We start from the raw sequence: 17,116 nt of genomic DNA, 5'->3' as shown, positions 1-17,116 counted from the left end.
ACTACTACCAGCCACCAAGGGGGATAGCATGGCTGAGGTGTCATTCTCAATAAACTGTGAAACATAAGACATCCAAGCATTTAGCCATCCAGAGTGTTAAGAGTTTTGGTTGCTTTTACACTTATTGTCTCTTTTCCAAAAGTCTCTTCAGATTTGGAGCTGACCCCATCATGAGCATTACATACTTCTAAGTTGGAGTGTCCACATCACGCTGCAATAGCGAACCTAAATGCTTGCCGGCAGTGCAATTTGTTTGCTAGTTATATCACCAGAACCCAGTCCTGCTATACACTCTCTGCTTGTTTGTGTACCTGAAGCCAAAAGGGCACAATCCAAGCGTATTATGTTGGAGTTGGAGTTGATAAATGCTGAGCAGTAGTTAATCATGCTGCAATTACTGCAAACAAGAAGATAGAGGAGATGTCAGAGGGGATGGAATAAATGGCTGCAGAATCAGACTAGGCAGAGGATGGGGAATGGCTGCAATATCAGGAGTGTCCGCCACCAAGCAGACCAATCACAGGGCTTGTGGTCTGCGTTGTTTGATTCATGGTTACATTTTAAGGAGGTGCAAGTTAGGCTATATGTGTAGGATTCTGTGTATGTAGAGCTACAAGGAACTATTGCATATACTACTGCGTAGATTTGATGCAGAAGTGTAAACCAGGCTTAACTCAGCAGATCACTGGAAATTGCTCCACAAACACTGATTTCCCGCATTTTCTAAATATCCTGGCCAATTTTGGATTTAATTTTTGTGACTTAAACAACTCTGATCTTGGAGGTGAAAAGATACATCCGTCACCTGTGAGTGATTCATAAGCTAGAAATAAAGTAAACATGTCTTCTGTGGATTGTGCACCAATTTTTGCACCGATATGACAATGCAAAGTTACTCAAAGGACTCTATTCTTCTTGTAGAAATAATTGATTGAGAAATATGAAACACCATTTTATTAGGTTTCAAACAGTTGTAATGCAGGCCATCATCTGCCCAGCTGTGAAGCTCTGCGTCATGTGCTGCAGACAGAGCGGAGTAAACTAGATTCAAAGCATGTTTTGCAAAATTAAGCTGTTGAATCCGAAGGGGCAGTTGTCACTCACTCACGTACACACGTACACACGCACACCTTCCCACACTCACACATCTAACACAATAACTGTCCATTACTCTAATGCACGCTGACAGGCCTGCCTGCCACTTAGATGGTTTCAGTAATGAATAAATTGAGGGCATCTCTATTAACTTTCAAAGCAGGAGGGTTTCCTGAAAAGCATTTTGTGTACGCATGCACAAAGAACACATGCATGGATAAGAAAGAGACACAAACTGGGTCACCTTTGCAATTATGTCAATTTTTCTTTGTTTGAATTTTTAATATCAGTCCAAATATTGAATACAGAAAAAAGGTTTTTTCCAGTGATCACTCCTGCAGGATTCTGATTATTAGGTCAATGATTAAAATCCCTCTCTGCTGCATGCATTTGTTCTATAAGTCACAGGCATAGTTTTGAAGGGAAGATAGTTTTTTGAAGCATTGTTTCATACATTACAGTAAGGAAATTGCTTCAATTGTTTCCTATTTCCATATAGAAAGACATGCATATATACAATTGAAAGAAGGTTTCATGATGCCTACGAGAGTACTCTCTGTGAATAAATCACGTGTTGTTTCTATGTAGCTGCAGATCCATATCCTAAGTGCACAGATGATGTAAAAAGGAAAACAGGGTGGAGTCAAGTAATATCCAGCACAGGCAGACAGCCAGCCAGCCAGCTGGAGCTGAAGCATGAGGAAGAGGATCATTTAACGCTGCATCTCTCCTTTACTGCAGCTCGGAAGAGGATCCCTGACCTTGATTTCCCTGAGATGGAGAGCAGCACTGCACACCAGGCCGCCACACCCTCATGGGTGCTCCCTGGCACTGTGGCATCTCACTCAAGAAGTGAAGCACAGACATGAATAACACGGATAGACATGAGACATCAAAGATAAAAGTGGATGTAAAGACAGGCAGGGGGAAGAGGAAGATCAAAGGAGCGGATGCATATCTCAGATAGGAAAGAACATTTTCTTTATATTCATGGCTGTGGGTAAAATTTGGGAAATATAGACACCAAGTGTCCTTTGAAATTAGAATAACTCAACATCTTTACAATATGTTTAGAATTGCTGAGACTCAATGACCTTATTTGCAACTGAGAAAACAACTCCACATGCATTTATCATTCAAAGTGTCAATCAGTTCCATGACTTGAAGTCAAAAGTGAGTGTACATCATGCTGCAGCCTTCACGAGGAGTGGAAAATAAAACATTTTCTCAGGTGCTGCACATATGTGCAGTTCAAGAGTGCTTGCACTTTAATAAAGCATTTTAATTTGATGCTAGTTAATACTTCTACTCCACAGTAGAAGTCCATACTTCAGTTTTTTTGTGGGGTTGTATGAGGTTTGTCAGTAGTAATTGTGTTATTGTGGACAGAGATAAGGGGACGTGTGTTTGTGTTTCTGTATGTAGAAAGGGGGAAATTACCAAAAAAAGACAGTTTGAGGATGAAACGAGAATCTTAGAAGAGAAACAGCAGAGGAACAACAGTGATGTCTCCCAGGGTCAGTGGGTGTGTGATCCATCTGTTCCTGGAGACACACAAGCACCTATGCACACAAGCATGCACCCAAGTGTCTCACAGAACACAGTGTCTTCAGCAGTTTTTATAAGGCCTCAATATCACAGATCTCTTTACAAAAACACATAACCAAAAAAGCTTGTCAGTGTTTGAAACATTTCTTAGCAGCAGCGTCAGATGTGTCAGGAAACAGCCTGCTCCTGACAGAAGCACGAGGAAGGAATCATCCAGTCTGCTGAACTTCCACTCACACATCATCTGTGTGGTGTTTCTTTCAGGAAATGGTTTAATTCACAAGCCAGTCAAAATGGTTTGCACCTTCTGATGCTACAGCTTAGATAGCAGTCAAGCAGACATCTTTTGGCACCCAGTCAGGGCTACTCTGACAAGCAGGTGATGCTGATGTCAAGAAAAGATTTGTCATTAGATCCTTAACCATTCTCCTAACAAGCACAATCACTCTCCAGTAAAATTCAAACTTTTAGAGCCACTTCAGAAATCCTATTTGTTCTGTACTAAATGTTGGAAGAATAGTATGTATAGTCTTTCTTGCAGGGGCGTGTTCATTATCAACCAAAATAGGTCATTTTAACTTAATTCCAAACCTCTAAAAAAACAAATTGCCAGTCATACTTTTGAATTTTGGGATGACAGCTGGGGTGGCCAATCGGGTTTCAAGGGGGGTCAATGTCAGCCCATGTCACCCCTCTGGACACTGCAGGTGCCACCCCAAAATCCATCACTATAATTGGCTTTTTGTGTTTTTGCCAACGGGGACTTATAAACCAAATGGCAACCTTCAAGGGTAAAAAATTAAGCCGATGCAAAAGTGTGAAAAGTGTTGGTTCCTTGAGTGTCTCCTTGAAGCTACTACAAAAGTCAAGGAATCCCTGTTAGGTCCCATGATAAAAAAAAATGCTCAACTTCGCAGCGGTTAAATAAAAATGTTCACAATCTAGTTTGAAAAACGCTTTTTGGTATATGTAGTTCATTACTTAACTTTAATGTAGTGTACATACAACACGTGTTTCTGAACTAGATGTTCACTAGGGATAGGCATTTCAAGCCAAAACAATATTCGATAATCACTGGCATTTATTCAGCGATTATTGAACTGTCAAGTTGACACAACAATGACTGAAACAACATTTGTTGTGCTGCTGGTGTAGAGAGTATAAGTAAAAACTTCACAACACACATGTCCCGTTAACAGTGCGTTTGTGTAGCAGTCGCGTTAACCAGCACCAGGACAAGGTGCTGCTTTTAGCGGGCACTGTCGACCTTTATGTCAGTGTTTTTGTGATGCAGCAGCGTGGCATGTATGTTTACATTTTACAGCCATGCTCAGTGCTTGATATTATCTTCGTTCCTGAATATCACGTGACTACATATGTATTTCTTATTCTTTTGTTATTTAATGCAGTTAGTATTCTTCTTCTTCTGTTCCTTGCGGTTAGCAAACTGCTTTAAGACGCTCTTTAGCCACCGTATCACAACCAGGCACTGGTGAGAATGATGGAAATTGTACTTCTAAAAAGAGATAGTATTCACATTCCATTTTTAAAAAGTGAACGAATATTCAAACTCGGAAATCATGTCTCATCTCTACTGTTCAGAGAATCCTGGTATTACTCAAACACACATTTAGTTCACTATTTTGGACACTACTTTGTGCATGTTTAGTATTGACATACAACATTGCAACTTAACATTTGTTTTTAAAATATGGAAAAGCACCTTTAAATATCTGTGGATTACGATGAAATGTTTGAGCCAGAAATGGTAAAGAAATTAATTCAGAAATTTATGTGCATACATTTACATACAGAAATCAATGCCCAAGCTGGGTCACCCAAGTCAAAAAACCACTGGACACACCCCTGCTCCCCTGATTGCACCACAGACATCCTACAGGTAGCACAGGTAATGTGTGAGTTTGTGTGTAAGTGTGACATCCAGATGTAAAGTAGATTGATGGATAAATACAGAGCAGCAAGAGCTGTTTCTCTTTCTCACTTTTTTAAATTCAACTAAATCCAAGATGTTCAAAACTTGATTGCTAGTTTGTGGCAGAATACAGTCTAAATAACATCACAATCAGACATATCTTCATTATGGTTCTAGTTTTAAGTATCCATTGGTCATCTGGACACTCTAGTTTTGACAGTTGTGGGTTTTTAATAATGAATGCAGCATAATCATCTGCGTGGGTTATCCTTTTCTTTTTTCATGAAGCTACTTGGATAGGAGACTTAAAAAGAATAATCAGGGTTCAAGAAAGAAAGAAAGAAAGGTACTTTATTGATCCCCAGGGGGAAAATTCAATTTTTTTCACTCATGCTATTTTGGACATGCTACACATACAGTTTTTTTTTTTTTTTTGGTATATACATACAAATGCACACACATGCAGTGAACATGCTTAGGGAGAGATGTCAGAGTGAGAACACTGCCGTCTCAGTTGGGGGTTCGGTGCCTTGCTCAATGGCATCTTGGCAGTGCCCAGGCAAGTGAACCAGCACCTCTCCAGCCACCAGTCCACTTGCCAAACTTCGTCCATGCTGGGACTCAAACCGGCGACCCTTTGGTTCCCAAGCCAAATCCCTATGGACTCAGCTACTGCCGCCCCGGCCTCAAGAAGTTGAAGGAGCAAGTTAGTTTGTTTAAGTTTCATATTCTAATTGAACACACTTTAAGTAATGAGCACTCATTAATTGTCCGGTTAGATAATTGTATTTCATAACGCTTAAGTGTTGCACCACTTGTTCTCTAGAGAGGTTTCTCTAATTCATGCCAGCAATTATTTTGTAATACTTCTTTTGGTGGTCTACCTAAAAACAGATGGCCAGAAGCTACTTGCCAGGTAAAGGGAGGGAAGGACATCTGAGAAGAGATGTGAAAAATAAGGAAGTCAAAAAAGAGAATGGCTGGAGAACAAAACAGTGCTGCATTAACTAAGGGAAAGACTGCTCAGTTTTTGTCCCTCAATCCTTCTTTCTGAACACTCACATGTCTCCTGGGTCTTTCTAGAGAGGGTTTAATTGAGGCCGGTCCAGTATGTGTGTCTGTGCTTGTGTGTGAACACTCAATTTTGAATAATACCACTTATTTTTTCTCCATGGGGGACACGTTTTATACTCTGCCTTTGCAGAAATTTTCTGCCTGTCTTATTTTATGACTTCAAAATCCCTCCCCTTCCAACACACACACACACACACACACACACACACACACACACACACACACACACACACACACACACACACACACACACACACACAGTGCATTTTGCTTACCACCATCTTATTGAGGGAGACCCAGCAGTCAGAGGGGAAGTCCTGCAACATGGGAACAAGGAACTGGAGACAGCCATCCCAGTGACACAGCAGCAGCATCATACCAATCAGGTTGAATATTCGTACCACAGCACTGGCCAGGTCATAGGTCATGTGGAAGATCTGTCAGGAGGAGAGGAGATGGGCAGACCGAGGGAGATAGGAGGGGAAAAGAGATAGATGTGTGAGAGGAATGAAGAACAGTTTGTGTTTGGACAGACTGAGGAAAATCTGAAACTGTTGAATCTGACTTGATAAAGTGCAAATGCAGCATAATGTACAACAGAGGACAAAGCACATAGAGAGCTTTGCTGTATGGCAAACATGAAGGGTACTTTTAGTGGTCTGTTAACCTATGCATATAGATGTAGCTATAGTAAATGTTGAATTTGCATTAGGAACTGAGTATGAACTATATTAAATCATTCAAAGTGACAAGTTGTTCCAAAACATGTTAGACATAACGGTTTAAAACACTGTTTGCATTCTTCACTGTCACTGGGATGTTGTAGTTCGGCTAACATCCAGCTCTTATAGCAGTATGCTAATTTCATTTGCCATTGCCATCTAAATGCAGCAGAACAAATCCAACATTGACATGTTATCATACGATTTAGATGACATGGCAGTTCTGTTAGCATACTGTTGTCTGTTTATACACTAAGCAGCATTAACATTCATTTGGAGTTGTGTTTCTGGCCACCTGGCTAATTATGTCCAATATCCACATTATTTTTCTTCTAGCTCTATTTTTGTTGCTAGCTGCTTGCTTTGTTGGTGCGGGCTTTGATGCTGTTCAGACAGTAAACAGAAGGCTATTAGAACTTTTTATTTTCATTTCAAAAGCAGCTGCCTGGAAACAACAATGTGAGAACCAAAACAGCAAAGTCTAAGACCACAAAAAAACAAAACAACAAGCTAAAAGACGCTAAAAGTATGTCAAGCTAAAGAGATGAGTGTGTTTGTTTGACAAACCTCTTTTAAATAACATTTAGTTCTTAAAAAAAATGTGTTAGAGAAAGCATGGCAGAAAAGTGTGTTAAAAAAAAGGTGATGAAAAACCTGTTGGGTTTGCTGCTGATGCATGAAGACAGGTGTAATCAATCTCAGCATCGTAAAATGAGGTGTGAAGCTGTCACTATGGGAAACAACAGGTAATCTGGGATCTGTTGAGTATATTGTCAATTATTTCTTCTCCTTCTGAGCACTGCAATATGTCAGGCTACTGTTCTGTAATATAACCAACTCATAGTCTACCCATTCATGAAAAAATCCTCATTGGACACTGACTAAGCTTTGATCAGCTAACAAGGCTGGCCTCTCTGTGCTGTTTCTTAGATTTACTTCCCACAGGTAAGACAGCTCATTTGTGTGGGGCTGTTGTTGTGGTCACAGCCTCGTAAACAAAACACACTGTGGCTGTGTTGGCAGCTGGCCAGGCCTTGTTAGCACTATGTGTCTGTGTATCAGTGTAGATTTACATGCATGTGTGCGCACTGGCGTGTAATCCTTACTTAGCTGTGCCAACTGGAGGCTTCACTAAACTGTAAGCAAAAGCATATTCCTCACAAGGGACAGGGAACTGTCATACAAAGGAAGTAGGCCAGATGCTGCACATGTATCTGAATATCATACAGATATTCATGAACACAGGGAGCTTCTTTTATGGGCCAATTTGATGCTTTCTTTTATTTTGAAAACGCTCCGTTCTCACTTGAGACAGAGAATTGTCCTGCATGTGAACTAGGCCAGATACTGCGTGTATGTGTGTATGTGTCTAGAGACGTGAACCGGCATCTGCTGTTGTGGATTTACAGTTTGGGAGCAGCCAATTCGGTATGTTCAGTGACTCATCCCTTCACCTCAGAGACCTTGCTGCCCTAAACTCAGTGCTCTCTTGAATATCAAAACCAGCCTTCGAGAGAACCCTGGGGTGCCAGTGTCTCTTGTTAATAACAGTGCCAAAACAAAGACAACCTGCTTAACATATCCCCCCATCCAACCCAACAAAAACACAAATCATATTCTACTTTCTCTCTCATATAAATCGAAGCTTTTGATTATGTTTGACTGTCTTAATTGTGTTATTTATACATTAAGTGCTTCAAGATGTTTCTAAAAATTTAACATTGCTTTAACATTAAGGTGACGTTTCTGATTGGTAGATAACAAGCTGTCCAAGCTTAATTTGACTCCTCTGTTTTCTCTAATTTTAGACCAATCTCAAAAAGACATGTTGCTCAGTTTGTCTTGGTGACTAAATTGTTCCCGCCCCCCACCATGTGGATTCCACCAAGGTTCAATTATAGGGCTCATTATTTCATCTTTTTATCTTCTATGGTTGCCATAGGAAGGCTTTGTGCCTTCATAGGGCAACTCTAACCATCTGTAGGCTCTGTGCCCATGACCTGAATTTCTAGTGCCTCTCAGGAGCATTTAGTGTCACCAGGTTACAAAAGTTGCCCCATAGGACTTCTGCTTCCCTAGCTAGTGACCGTTAATTCTGTTTTAAATTTAATCAGGAAGGAAATATTTAAATTAATATATATATATATATATATATATAAAGGAATTGTGAAGCTTTAAACCAGGAAATTGTACCCTGAATAAAACAACTCAACTCAACTCAACTTTATTTATAAAGCACTTTAATAATGACCACAGCCGAAACAGAGTGCTGTACATAAATAGACAAACAATGCAGGCATAAAACAATTAAAACACGTCTAGTTTGTTTCTCCTCTGCCATCAAAGTTGATATCAGAAGTCAAACCCTTACTTGATTTTGATTGTTTGTTGAGGAAAAAGTGACATTGACAAGCTTCAGATGCTGAGATCTGAAAATGCTACACTGCAACTGCTGGATGTGGGGGGGTCCCGACCCACAATTAGGACCCTCTGCTTTGGGAACCTCTGCTTTAGAGGATATCTCAGCACTTAGCCTTCATCTGAAAGAAAATAATAGCAGCTCCCTGATACCTTTGCGAGTGCGTCTTTAGGTCATCAAAGCCTTGATGAGTTTTTGAGTGGTATCTTAAGTAAAACACGATTCATGCTGTTTGGATCCAGTGGTGACTGTGATGCCTCTCTTATGGATCTGGGCTCCCCTCAACCCAATGTAACCAATGGTCACCAACTTTTGTTTATCAAAATGGAAAGTGATTTCAAATTAGATAAACAGATAAACATTTTTTTATTTAGTTACCATCTGAAACATTTAACTAAGAGTGAACCTATTTAATCATTTATTGGTTTTGAGAGGTATAAAATATTTTATCTCAACCCACTTGAACTACTGTAACTATACACTGGTGTTAATCAGGACTCTTTTGCATGCCTACAGTAAATTTAAAATGCTGCTGGTAGTCTTGTTAGCATGGACACATTACCCCCATACTAACCCCTCCACTAGCCTTTGCTTTAGGATTCATTCAGAATGTAAGATAATTTATTTTTAACATACACCTTAGTGTAGATCATTGACCTCTTCTATGTCAACACCTCATTGAGGTCTTTGAGGTCATTGATCAGCTGATTTTTCTTGTCCCTGAGACCAGAATGAAAACCAGGGGTGAATACACCTTTTCAGAGGGAGTCCCAAACTTGTGGAACGAGCTTCCCCACTCCCAAGTCAGATTGGCTCTCACCTTACCAACTTTAAATCACATCTTCAAAGTTATCTTTATCTCTTGGCTTTAACCCAGCATGTTTGTATTTTCTTAATGACTGTATTGTTGATGTGTTTTACAGGTTTTAAGATGTCTTATATGGTTTTATGTGCTTCACTCGATACAAACTGGTTCCTGTGTACTTGTTTCTGCTATTTTTAATCTAGGCTACTCTTTCTCTCTTTCTGTTTTTTAAAAAACATGCTACATACTTGAGTTAGCTTGGATATTCAAACACGAATCAAAGGCTTTAATTAAAATGTAACTGAGCCCAAACACCAACAATACTCTTTTCAAACTCCACCGTATTCTGAACCCTTTTTTAGAAGTTGGTGTAATGGCTAATGGCCATGGCTAATTTTGGGAGAGTGAAGTATACAGACTGTGAGGCCGTGCCCTGTGATTAGAACGCATCCCCATCATGATTAATGAGGCTCCAGGACTAATGTTCTCCCCCAACACCAGAACAGCACCTGGCTATGTGTCACTGTCACACCACAATCTGGGTCAAGCAACATTACCGAGACCACAACTCCCAGCCTGAAACCCATAGATAAAGTCCCTCTATTCCTCCCTGCTGCACATGGTTAAACACACCATGATCCGGACAGTTCAAATTAACTTTTATGGAGAAAGCTATTGAACCTGATGAGCTTAATCCCCATCCCAACACCGCTGCCATGCATACTAGTATACTCCACCCATTCACATTATTGCGCAGCTCATAAGTGGACAGCCTTGATATGAGCTTCCTGCCTCAGGAAATTGCTCTGGTTATTTCTGACAATGCTTATCACTGCTTCTGTTTTGGTCACATAACAAACACACTCAATCTATTCAAAGATAATGTCCAAACCACATACTGCTCATTCTATTTCAATTGAAACGTGGTTTTATGGCAGTATCTTCTTTTGGGTTGGCTTACAGCCGAGCTTAACGGCAAAATCATCACAACACTAAGGCAGCCTTTTGGGAAACCCCCTCTGAGCTAAGCTGAGCCGAGCTGAGCTGAGGTGAAACACAGCCAGTTTGGATCACGCTGAGCAGAGCAAAGCAAAGCAGAGCTCAGGACTAAGCTGATCATGGCAGGGCTGAGTTGGAGCAAAGGAGCATTCAGTTCTAAATGTTTGACTCAGTAATCAGGGATCTCGTCAGGCTCAAATTACCACTCTGTAATCAGACGTGCAGGGTTATTTTCAGAATGAGGAAACACCGATGTTTATCATAGATCCTGGGTTACTCCTAATATAGATACTCAGTTTGTGTCCAGAAGTGCGTGCACACAGCAAGGCAAGGGTTAATCGTGTTTGTATGGCACATAAGAATATGATGGATGGTGCAGCTATCTATAGACAAACCTTATTTCTGGATGTGTAATGCCATCAGAAAGCAGTGTACTTGCATTAGCCACTCTGTAAGCATCCATTTCCAGCTGCCACATGTTTTGATTAGCTGAAAAGCCTTTATTTAAAGAGTTCTAGAAAGAAGGAGTTTCTTGTACTGAAAAGTAAAAAAAAGTAAATTAGTATCCCTGGCGGTTGTGTTCGTTCCTCGGAAAATCCCTCCTCACTTTCCGACTGATAAGCCCAAATGAATTTTTCATGAATTCCTAACTGCAGCGGCGCACTGGGTTATGCCGAGCTATTACCCAGCTATCAGGCTCATTGTTACACAACATGGTGAAACCTCCTTTCTTGTGTGTCAGGAAGTAATTATACAGTGGAGGATTGTTTTGATGTACAAACAGAATTACATGCATACTGATGTAAACCCCTGCACTGGAATCCAATATTGTTTATTAATTAAAGCACAGACTGTCTAGTTTCTCTTTCTACTTCTGCAGAGGAGGTTACGTGTTTGGTCTGTGTCACTGTCTGTCTGTCTGTCTGTCTGTCTGTCTGTCTGTCTGTCTGTCTGTCTGTCTGTCTGTCTGTCTGTCTGAGGGATAAGGGAAAAACTACTGGCAAGATGTTCATGATATCTGGAAGAGGGGTGAAGCATAGGTCTAGACAGAACCCAATTAATATTGGAGCAGATCCTGATCAGACAAGGACAAGCAGTGCTGGGCGATATTGAAATATCAGTCAATATCAATCATTTTCACAATAAATGTCAAATCATTCTTTCTTATCATTTTAAAGGAAGTTTTTTTTTTCTACTGATTAAAGTTGAAGAAACCAAATATCTTTACCAATGAAGTTTAGTGGTCTTTCTTAACGAGCAAGTTTTCACTCTGCTTTGAGCTGGTAGGTTTTGCATTTTCTTCAGTGTCGCTTGTTTCAGCTGTGTTTAAATTCCCCTTTAAGCCCAAACGTCTTTAAGCCCTGCCTACCCCTTACCCTGCAGCATGATTGGCTGTCCAATGCCGACTTCTTCTTCTGTTTAATGTTGGGTGGGAACTAGCATTTAAGACACACTAGTGCCTCTCTCTTGCATGTGGCCGGGGGGTGTAATTACAGGTTTAAATGTATCAACGTTTTATCGTACATTTGTTATATTGATATTGAGAAAAATAATATCCCGATAATAATCGTTATCGTTTTATCGCACAGCCCTATGGACAAGCATTTAATACCTGACTTGACACACCAACAGGTAAAGTTTTCACCTTGTGAGCAGTTATTACAAACAGTTTTTTGATACACTGCCATGTTAATGCTGATTTTTTATGGCTGAGCATTTCATGTTTGCATATACACATGAAATACATAGCTGAGATGATGACACTTTACAGGTGCTACCACCTTTTTGAAATCAAACTGTATATTATAGTTGAGTTTGCAGACATCACAGACTTGAATATAGAACTTGAATGAGATCTTTCTTGGTAACAGTTCCAAGTTTAGTTGTAGTTAGTTGTAAATACATTTTAAAGGGGTGAGGTAACACGGTCATATTCCAAACAAGAGCTGACTTCTGCACATCCAGTCTGATGGCTTTGATCTGTATCTGGAGTAAAGCTGATCAGCCTTTTTGTCAGACCTTTAAGTTAATTAAGATCATAATACGGCTCGTCATGAATCACTATACCTACTCTGTTCTCTAGGAACCTTAGAAAACTTTACAGCTCTGAAGAAAATGTAAAGAAAAATTGGAGCACTGCATGAATAGACAACAACTTTGTAAGTACATTGTCATATTGCCCTGTCTCTTATTGTAAATTGCTGTAACAAATAAAATGTCCCCAATGGAGGGTCAATAGAGTGTATATTATCTTTCTTACCTTATCTTAACCATGATCTCATATAGACTGAACCTTACTGGATTTTGGAAGCCATGAAGAAAATCCAGCTACAATATATTACCAAGTGCAATATTTCTCTAATATAGACACATAATACAAAAAAAATAATCCTAATTTAGTTATTTGAAAATAATCTATGGGCTCAAAATATCAAAATTCACTATTAGAACCAGTATCTCAAGACCACAAAAAAACAGTAAGAAACTAAAAAGACATGAATTTCCGCTTCTGTTTCATTGCCATGTAATTTTAGTATATGATGAATTCAAAAAATTGTAAGTGATCCTTATTCTTTAAATTAAAAAAATGCTAATTGCCCCTGAAAACTTGCTTTAATTTTATGTCTTTTACAGTAACTACAGATGGTACATTTTAACTTTTGTTGTTCAACTTTGAAAATGAAATACAGTTCCACCCAAAATCTTTGATATGTCATATCACATCAGTCTTGCTCCCTGTACCACTAAAGCCTGACTTAGTCATATTTATATGTACACAGGTTATTTTCCTAATCATAAATGAGAAATCTCCTCCTACCTCCTCCCACTGGTGGATGTAGCGGATGAGTCTGGACAGCCTGAGCAGCCGCAGCAGACTGAGTATCTTGGTGAAGCGTACGATGCGGAGCGCCCGGGCCGTCTTGTACACCTCTGAGTCGATCCCCTTCTCAACGATGAGGAAGATATAATCCACAGGTATGGAGGAGACAAAGTCCACCACAAACCAGGTCTTCAGGTACTTCTTCTTTATCTTCTCAGGGTCCAGGATGATCTCGGTGTTGTCCTCGAACACGATGCCCGTCCTGAAGTTCAGCACTAGGTCCACGAGGAAGAAGGTGTCAGAAACCACGTTGAAGATGATCCAGGGCGTGGTGGTCTCGTCTTTGAAAAAGGTGATGCCAACAGGGATGATGATCAGGTTGCCCACCATAAACATGAGCATTGAGAAGTCCCAGTAGAACCTGACAGAGGGAAATAAGCAAGGAGAGGAGGGTTAGAGACTGAGTGGGAGTCTATTTAAGCTCCCATCCTTAAACTAACACTTTATTTTCATTACATGCACAGTATCCTCTCTCTGTGAGGTAATATATACTCCCTATTCAAGCCATGGTCAGGTCAAGGACAAGCAGAGGTATTGGGATATTACATGACAGATAAGATGGAGCAAATTTATCTCAAATCGAAGAACAGCAGACACGAGCACCCATAACACTAAACCCCTGACAAAGGATATCTCAGCACTCATCACGGCTCCACTTTGGTGTATCTAATTCACAGCTGTTTCAATTTTTGCATGGACAAACTCATGTACAATTCTAAAGTGTGACAGGACATTATGAGTGTAACATTAGAGTGACATCATTGTTCATAGAGATAAATTGAGAAGTCATTCAATAGACACAATGTCAACAACTGTGATATTCCATATTTTCCATCACTTATGAGACCAAATTATTTACCATAAAGAAATGTTTGGGCAAATAAATTGAAACTGAAGCTCTGTAGGCTTTTTTGTTGATTATTAGAGGAGTTAAAGTTCCTGTGCTGTCAGATCAGCTGGATGTAAGTGGGAGGAAATGATTGAAATGCGATGCTGAGTCATGAACCGACTCAGAATATGAGCTATTTTTCAGTTTTACATATTATTTGACATAATACCTCTGTAAAACACTGATCAATATGAAAGTATATAAATTATAAAAAGAAAAAAACATTACAAGTTTGAATAGTTTATCTAAAGAGATAATAAAAGGAGCTCTCCTAGGTGCTGAAACAGACGTTTAGGCACATTTCAACTCAATACATGTCCTGTTTAAAAACTCAGTGAGCAAAGCATTTTCCTTTTCTGCATTTTACTTGTCTTATATGATATGCTCTCATGTGGAGAGGTTGAATGAATGTGGATCAGAGGACAGGTGTCAGTCTTCATAATGTGCCATACCCTCCTTTAATCTAGTTTTCTCAAGGATGATTGAGCACAAAAAAAAATACATATGTGAAATGTGCTTCATTCCGGAATATTCTATTCTCCACATACTTTAATATTTTGGAACACTTTTTGTATCTTTACTTTAAAAAGCCTGACGTGGATAATAGTGCTATTTATGTGTCACAACTTTATCAACAGTACTGTCATAACTTGGCTGAGTTTGACCCATACCTGAAGTCACTGTATGGGTGTATAATCCAGTTACCCGCTGACTTTACGCGCTCCTGTTCCTTCTCCACAGCCTTCTGGCTGCCAAACATGCGCAGGGAGAACTTGTTCACCCCGGGCTGAAGCATGGCGCTGAACTGCCGCTGCATGTACGTCTGATTCCCCCTGGAGTCTCCATCGGCCGGCACTATCTGAGAGCCATCATCAGCCTTGGAGAATGTCACAGAGTTTCTCGACTGCTGACTCGGAGTCTGCCCTTTACTAGCCGGGGTGTTGGAGAACGAGACTCTGGAGTCCTTTTTCTCCATCGTTGCCGTGGTCTTGACCTCGGCCCCGGACAACTGATTCAGGGACCCCGCTGAAGTGATGGAACCATCCATGACTGCGACCTGCCTCGTACAGTCCTCCTCAGCTACTCCTCCATCTGTCTGCCTCTCCTGCTTTGAAATGAGAGAGGAGAGGCTCCCTGAACTGGTCGGGTCCCTTCTACAGTCTCCGTTTTTGTTGCATATCATTGCGATGGCTACTTCTCCTCTCACGCGTCCCTCTGAGACTGTCTCTCCAGACTGTGAGCCGCCAGCAGCACCAGCAGCCCTCTGGCACAACAGAGCGCAGGCTCTGCTGGCACTGGCACTGACAGGTGTGGAGTCCTCGTCTTGCAGGAGCCACAGCTCATTGTTGTAGGAGTTTTTGCGAGCGGCGGACGCGGCCCCGCCTCCTGCCGTCAATTTCTTCATCGTGGGTCCTCCACGGCTCCCATGATCATCCTCGGTTAGTTGGGGTGCTGCTGGTTGAGGGCGCAGGAATTTGGGCTCCTCCTCGCTATCCTCTGCCTCTTCCATCACAGGCAGAGACACACAGACAGAGACAGACAGACACACAGATGGACACTCCCAGTACCTTGAACCGGGTGAGACTGGGCGGGAGTGGGAGTGTGGAGTTCAGAGCAGCATCCCTCTTTCCATCCACACCACTTTAAGGAGAACAGCACACCGGTGGCGTTGCTATGGTTGCAACCTGGCTCCTGTTATTGTTCTTTATTTCTGGTGTGTGTGTGTGTGTGTGTGTGTGTGTGTGTGTGTGTGTGTGTGTGTGTGTGTGTGTGTGTGTGTGTGTGTGTGTGTGTGTGTGTTTTCATGAGATAAACTGAGAGAGGACAACATCACGCTTGGGCAGTATAACCATCAACACCACCTACAGATACAGGGCTACAATAATGGGTACAGGTGGTTGTGCTGAGGACACGCCCCAAAAATGTGTTTCTCTTTTGAAATGTGTGTAACAACTTTTTCGTTATTATTAATATAGCGTGAGGGGACCGACACTCTGGAACCATCTGCCCAAGGAGATCAGGGCTGCTGAGTCAGTGAGCTCTTTTAAATCCCTTCTAAAAACATACTTTTATCGCAGAGCCTTCCCGGATTTTATCTGAATTTTATTTGACTTTATTTTATTTTAACTTTCTTAAGAAATATATTTTGAAATAATTGTATTCCTTTAGAGTTATTTTAGGGGAATTTTATGTCTTTTAAAATGTTTTATTTCTTTATGTTGACTTGTATGTTTGTATAATCTGCCTGTTTTATTTTGCTGCCCATGTAAAGCACTTTTTAACTTCGTTTTTGAAAAGTGCTCTACAAATACTATTTATTATTATTATTATTATTATTATTATTATTATTATTATTATTATTATTATTATAATGAAAACAACATATTAAAAACTCTGTAACTCAAACCAGAATAGGGCCCAGGAGGATGGAGGTGACACATCAAGTCTACAAACCATCAAGTTCGAGGCTACACCTCAAATCTACTCACAGAGGATGTTAGGATGATCAGCCAATCACCTTTATGCTCAAGATCACGTGATTTATAATAGCCTAAACAAAATAAAATATACATCCTAACTTGTTTGAGGGGTTTTATAAACACTTACAGCTTCTGCCTGTTGTTTTAGATTGATAGTTCTGTTAAAGGCCTGACAGGGAGGTCGTAGCCTCTAATTCTTGGTTGATTGGCGCCCCCTTGTGGTACATATACACATTGCACGCTGTATTAAAAAAGGTAAAATGAAGCAGAT

The 17,116-nt window shown here is 40.5% G+C and overlaps 1 protein-coding gene across 1 annotated transcript in view; it reads right to left on the bottom strand.

Annotated features, from left to right (window-relative positions):
* Positions 1–16,079, bottom strand: part of hcn2b (hyperpolarization activated cyclic nucleotide-gated potassium channel 2b) — a 57,326-nt gene extending 41,247 nt beyond the window's left edge. Inside the window, exons 1-3 of the mRNA XM_034677842.1 lie at positions 15,037–16,079; positions 13,414–13,837; positions 5,926–6,087 (exon numbers count right to left, since the gene is read on the bottom strand). Of these exons, the coding sequence (XP_034533733.1) occupies positions 5,926–6,087; positions 13,414–13,837; positions 15,037–15,875 (1,425 nt within the window). The 5' untranslated portion in view covers positions 15,876–16,079. The remainder of the gene's footprint in view (positions 1–5,925; positions 6,088–13,413; positions 13,838–15,036) is intronic.
* Positions 16,080–17,116: the final 1,037 nt, after the last annotated feature.

Source organism: Notolabrus celidotus, chromosome 2, assembly GCF_009762535.1.
Source record: "Notolabrus celidotus isolate fNotCel1 chromosome 2, fNotCel1.pri, whole genome shotgun sequence".
Taxonomy (NCBI): domain Eukaryota; kingdom Metazoa; phylum Chordata; class Actinopteri; order Labriformes; family Labridae; genus Notolabrus; species Notolabrus celidotus.
Note: the sequence above shows the minus strand (reverse complement) of the source record. Positions and strands in the feature narration are given on the sequence as shown.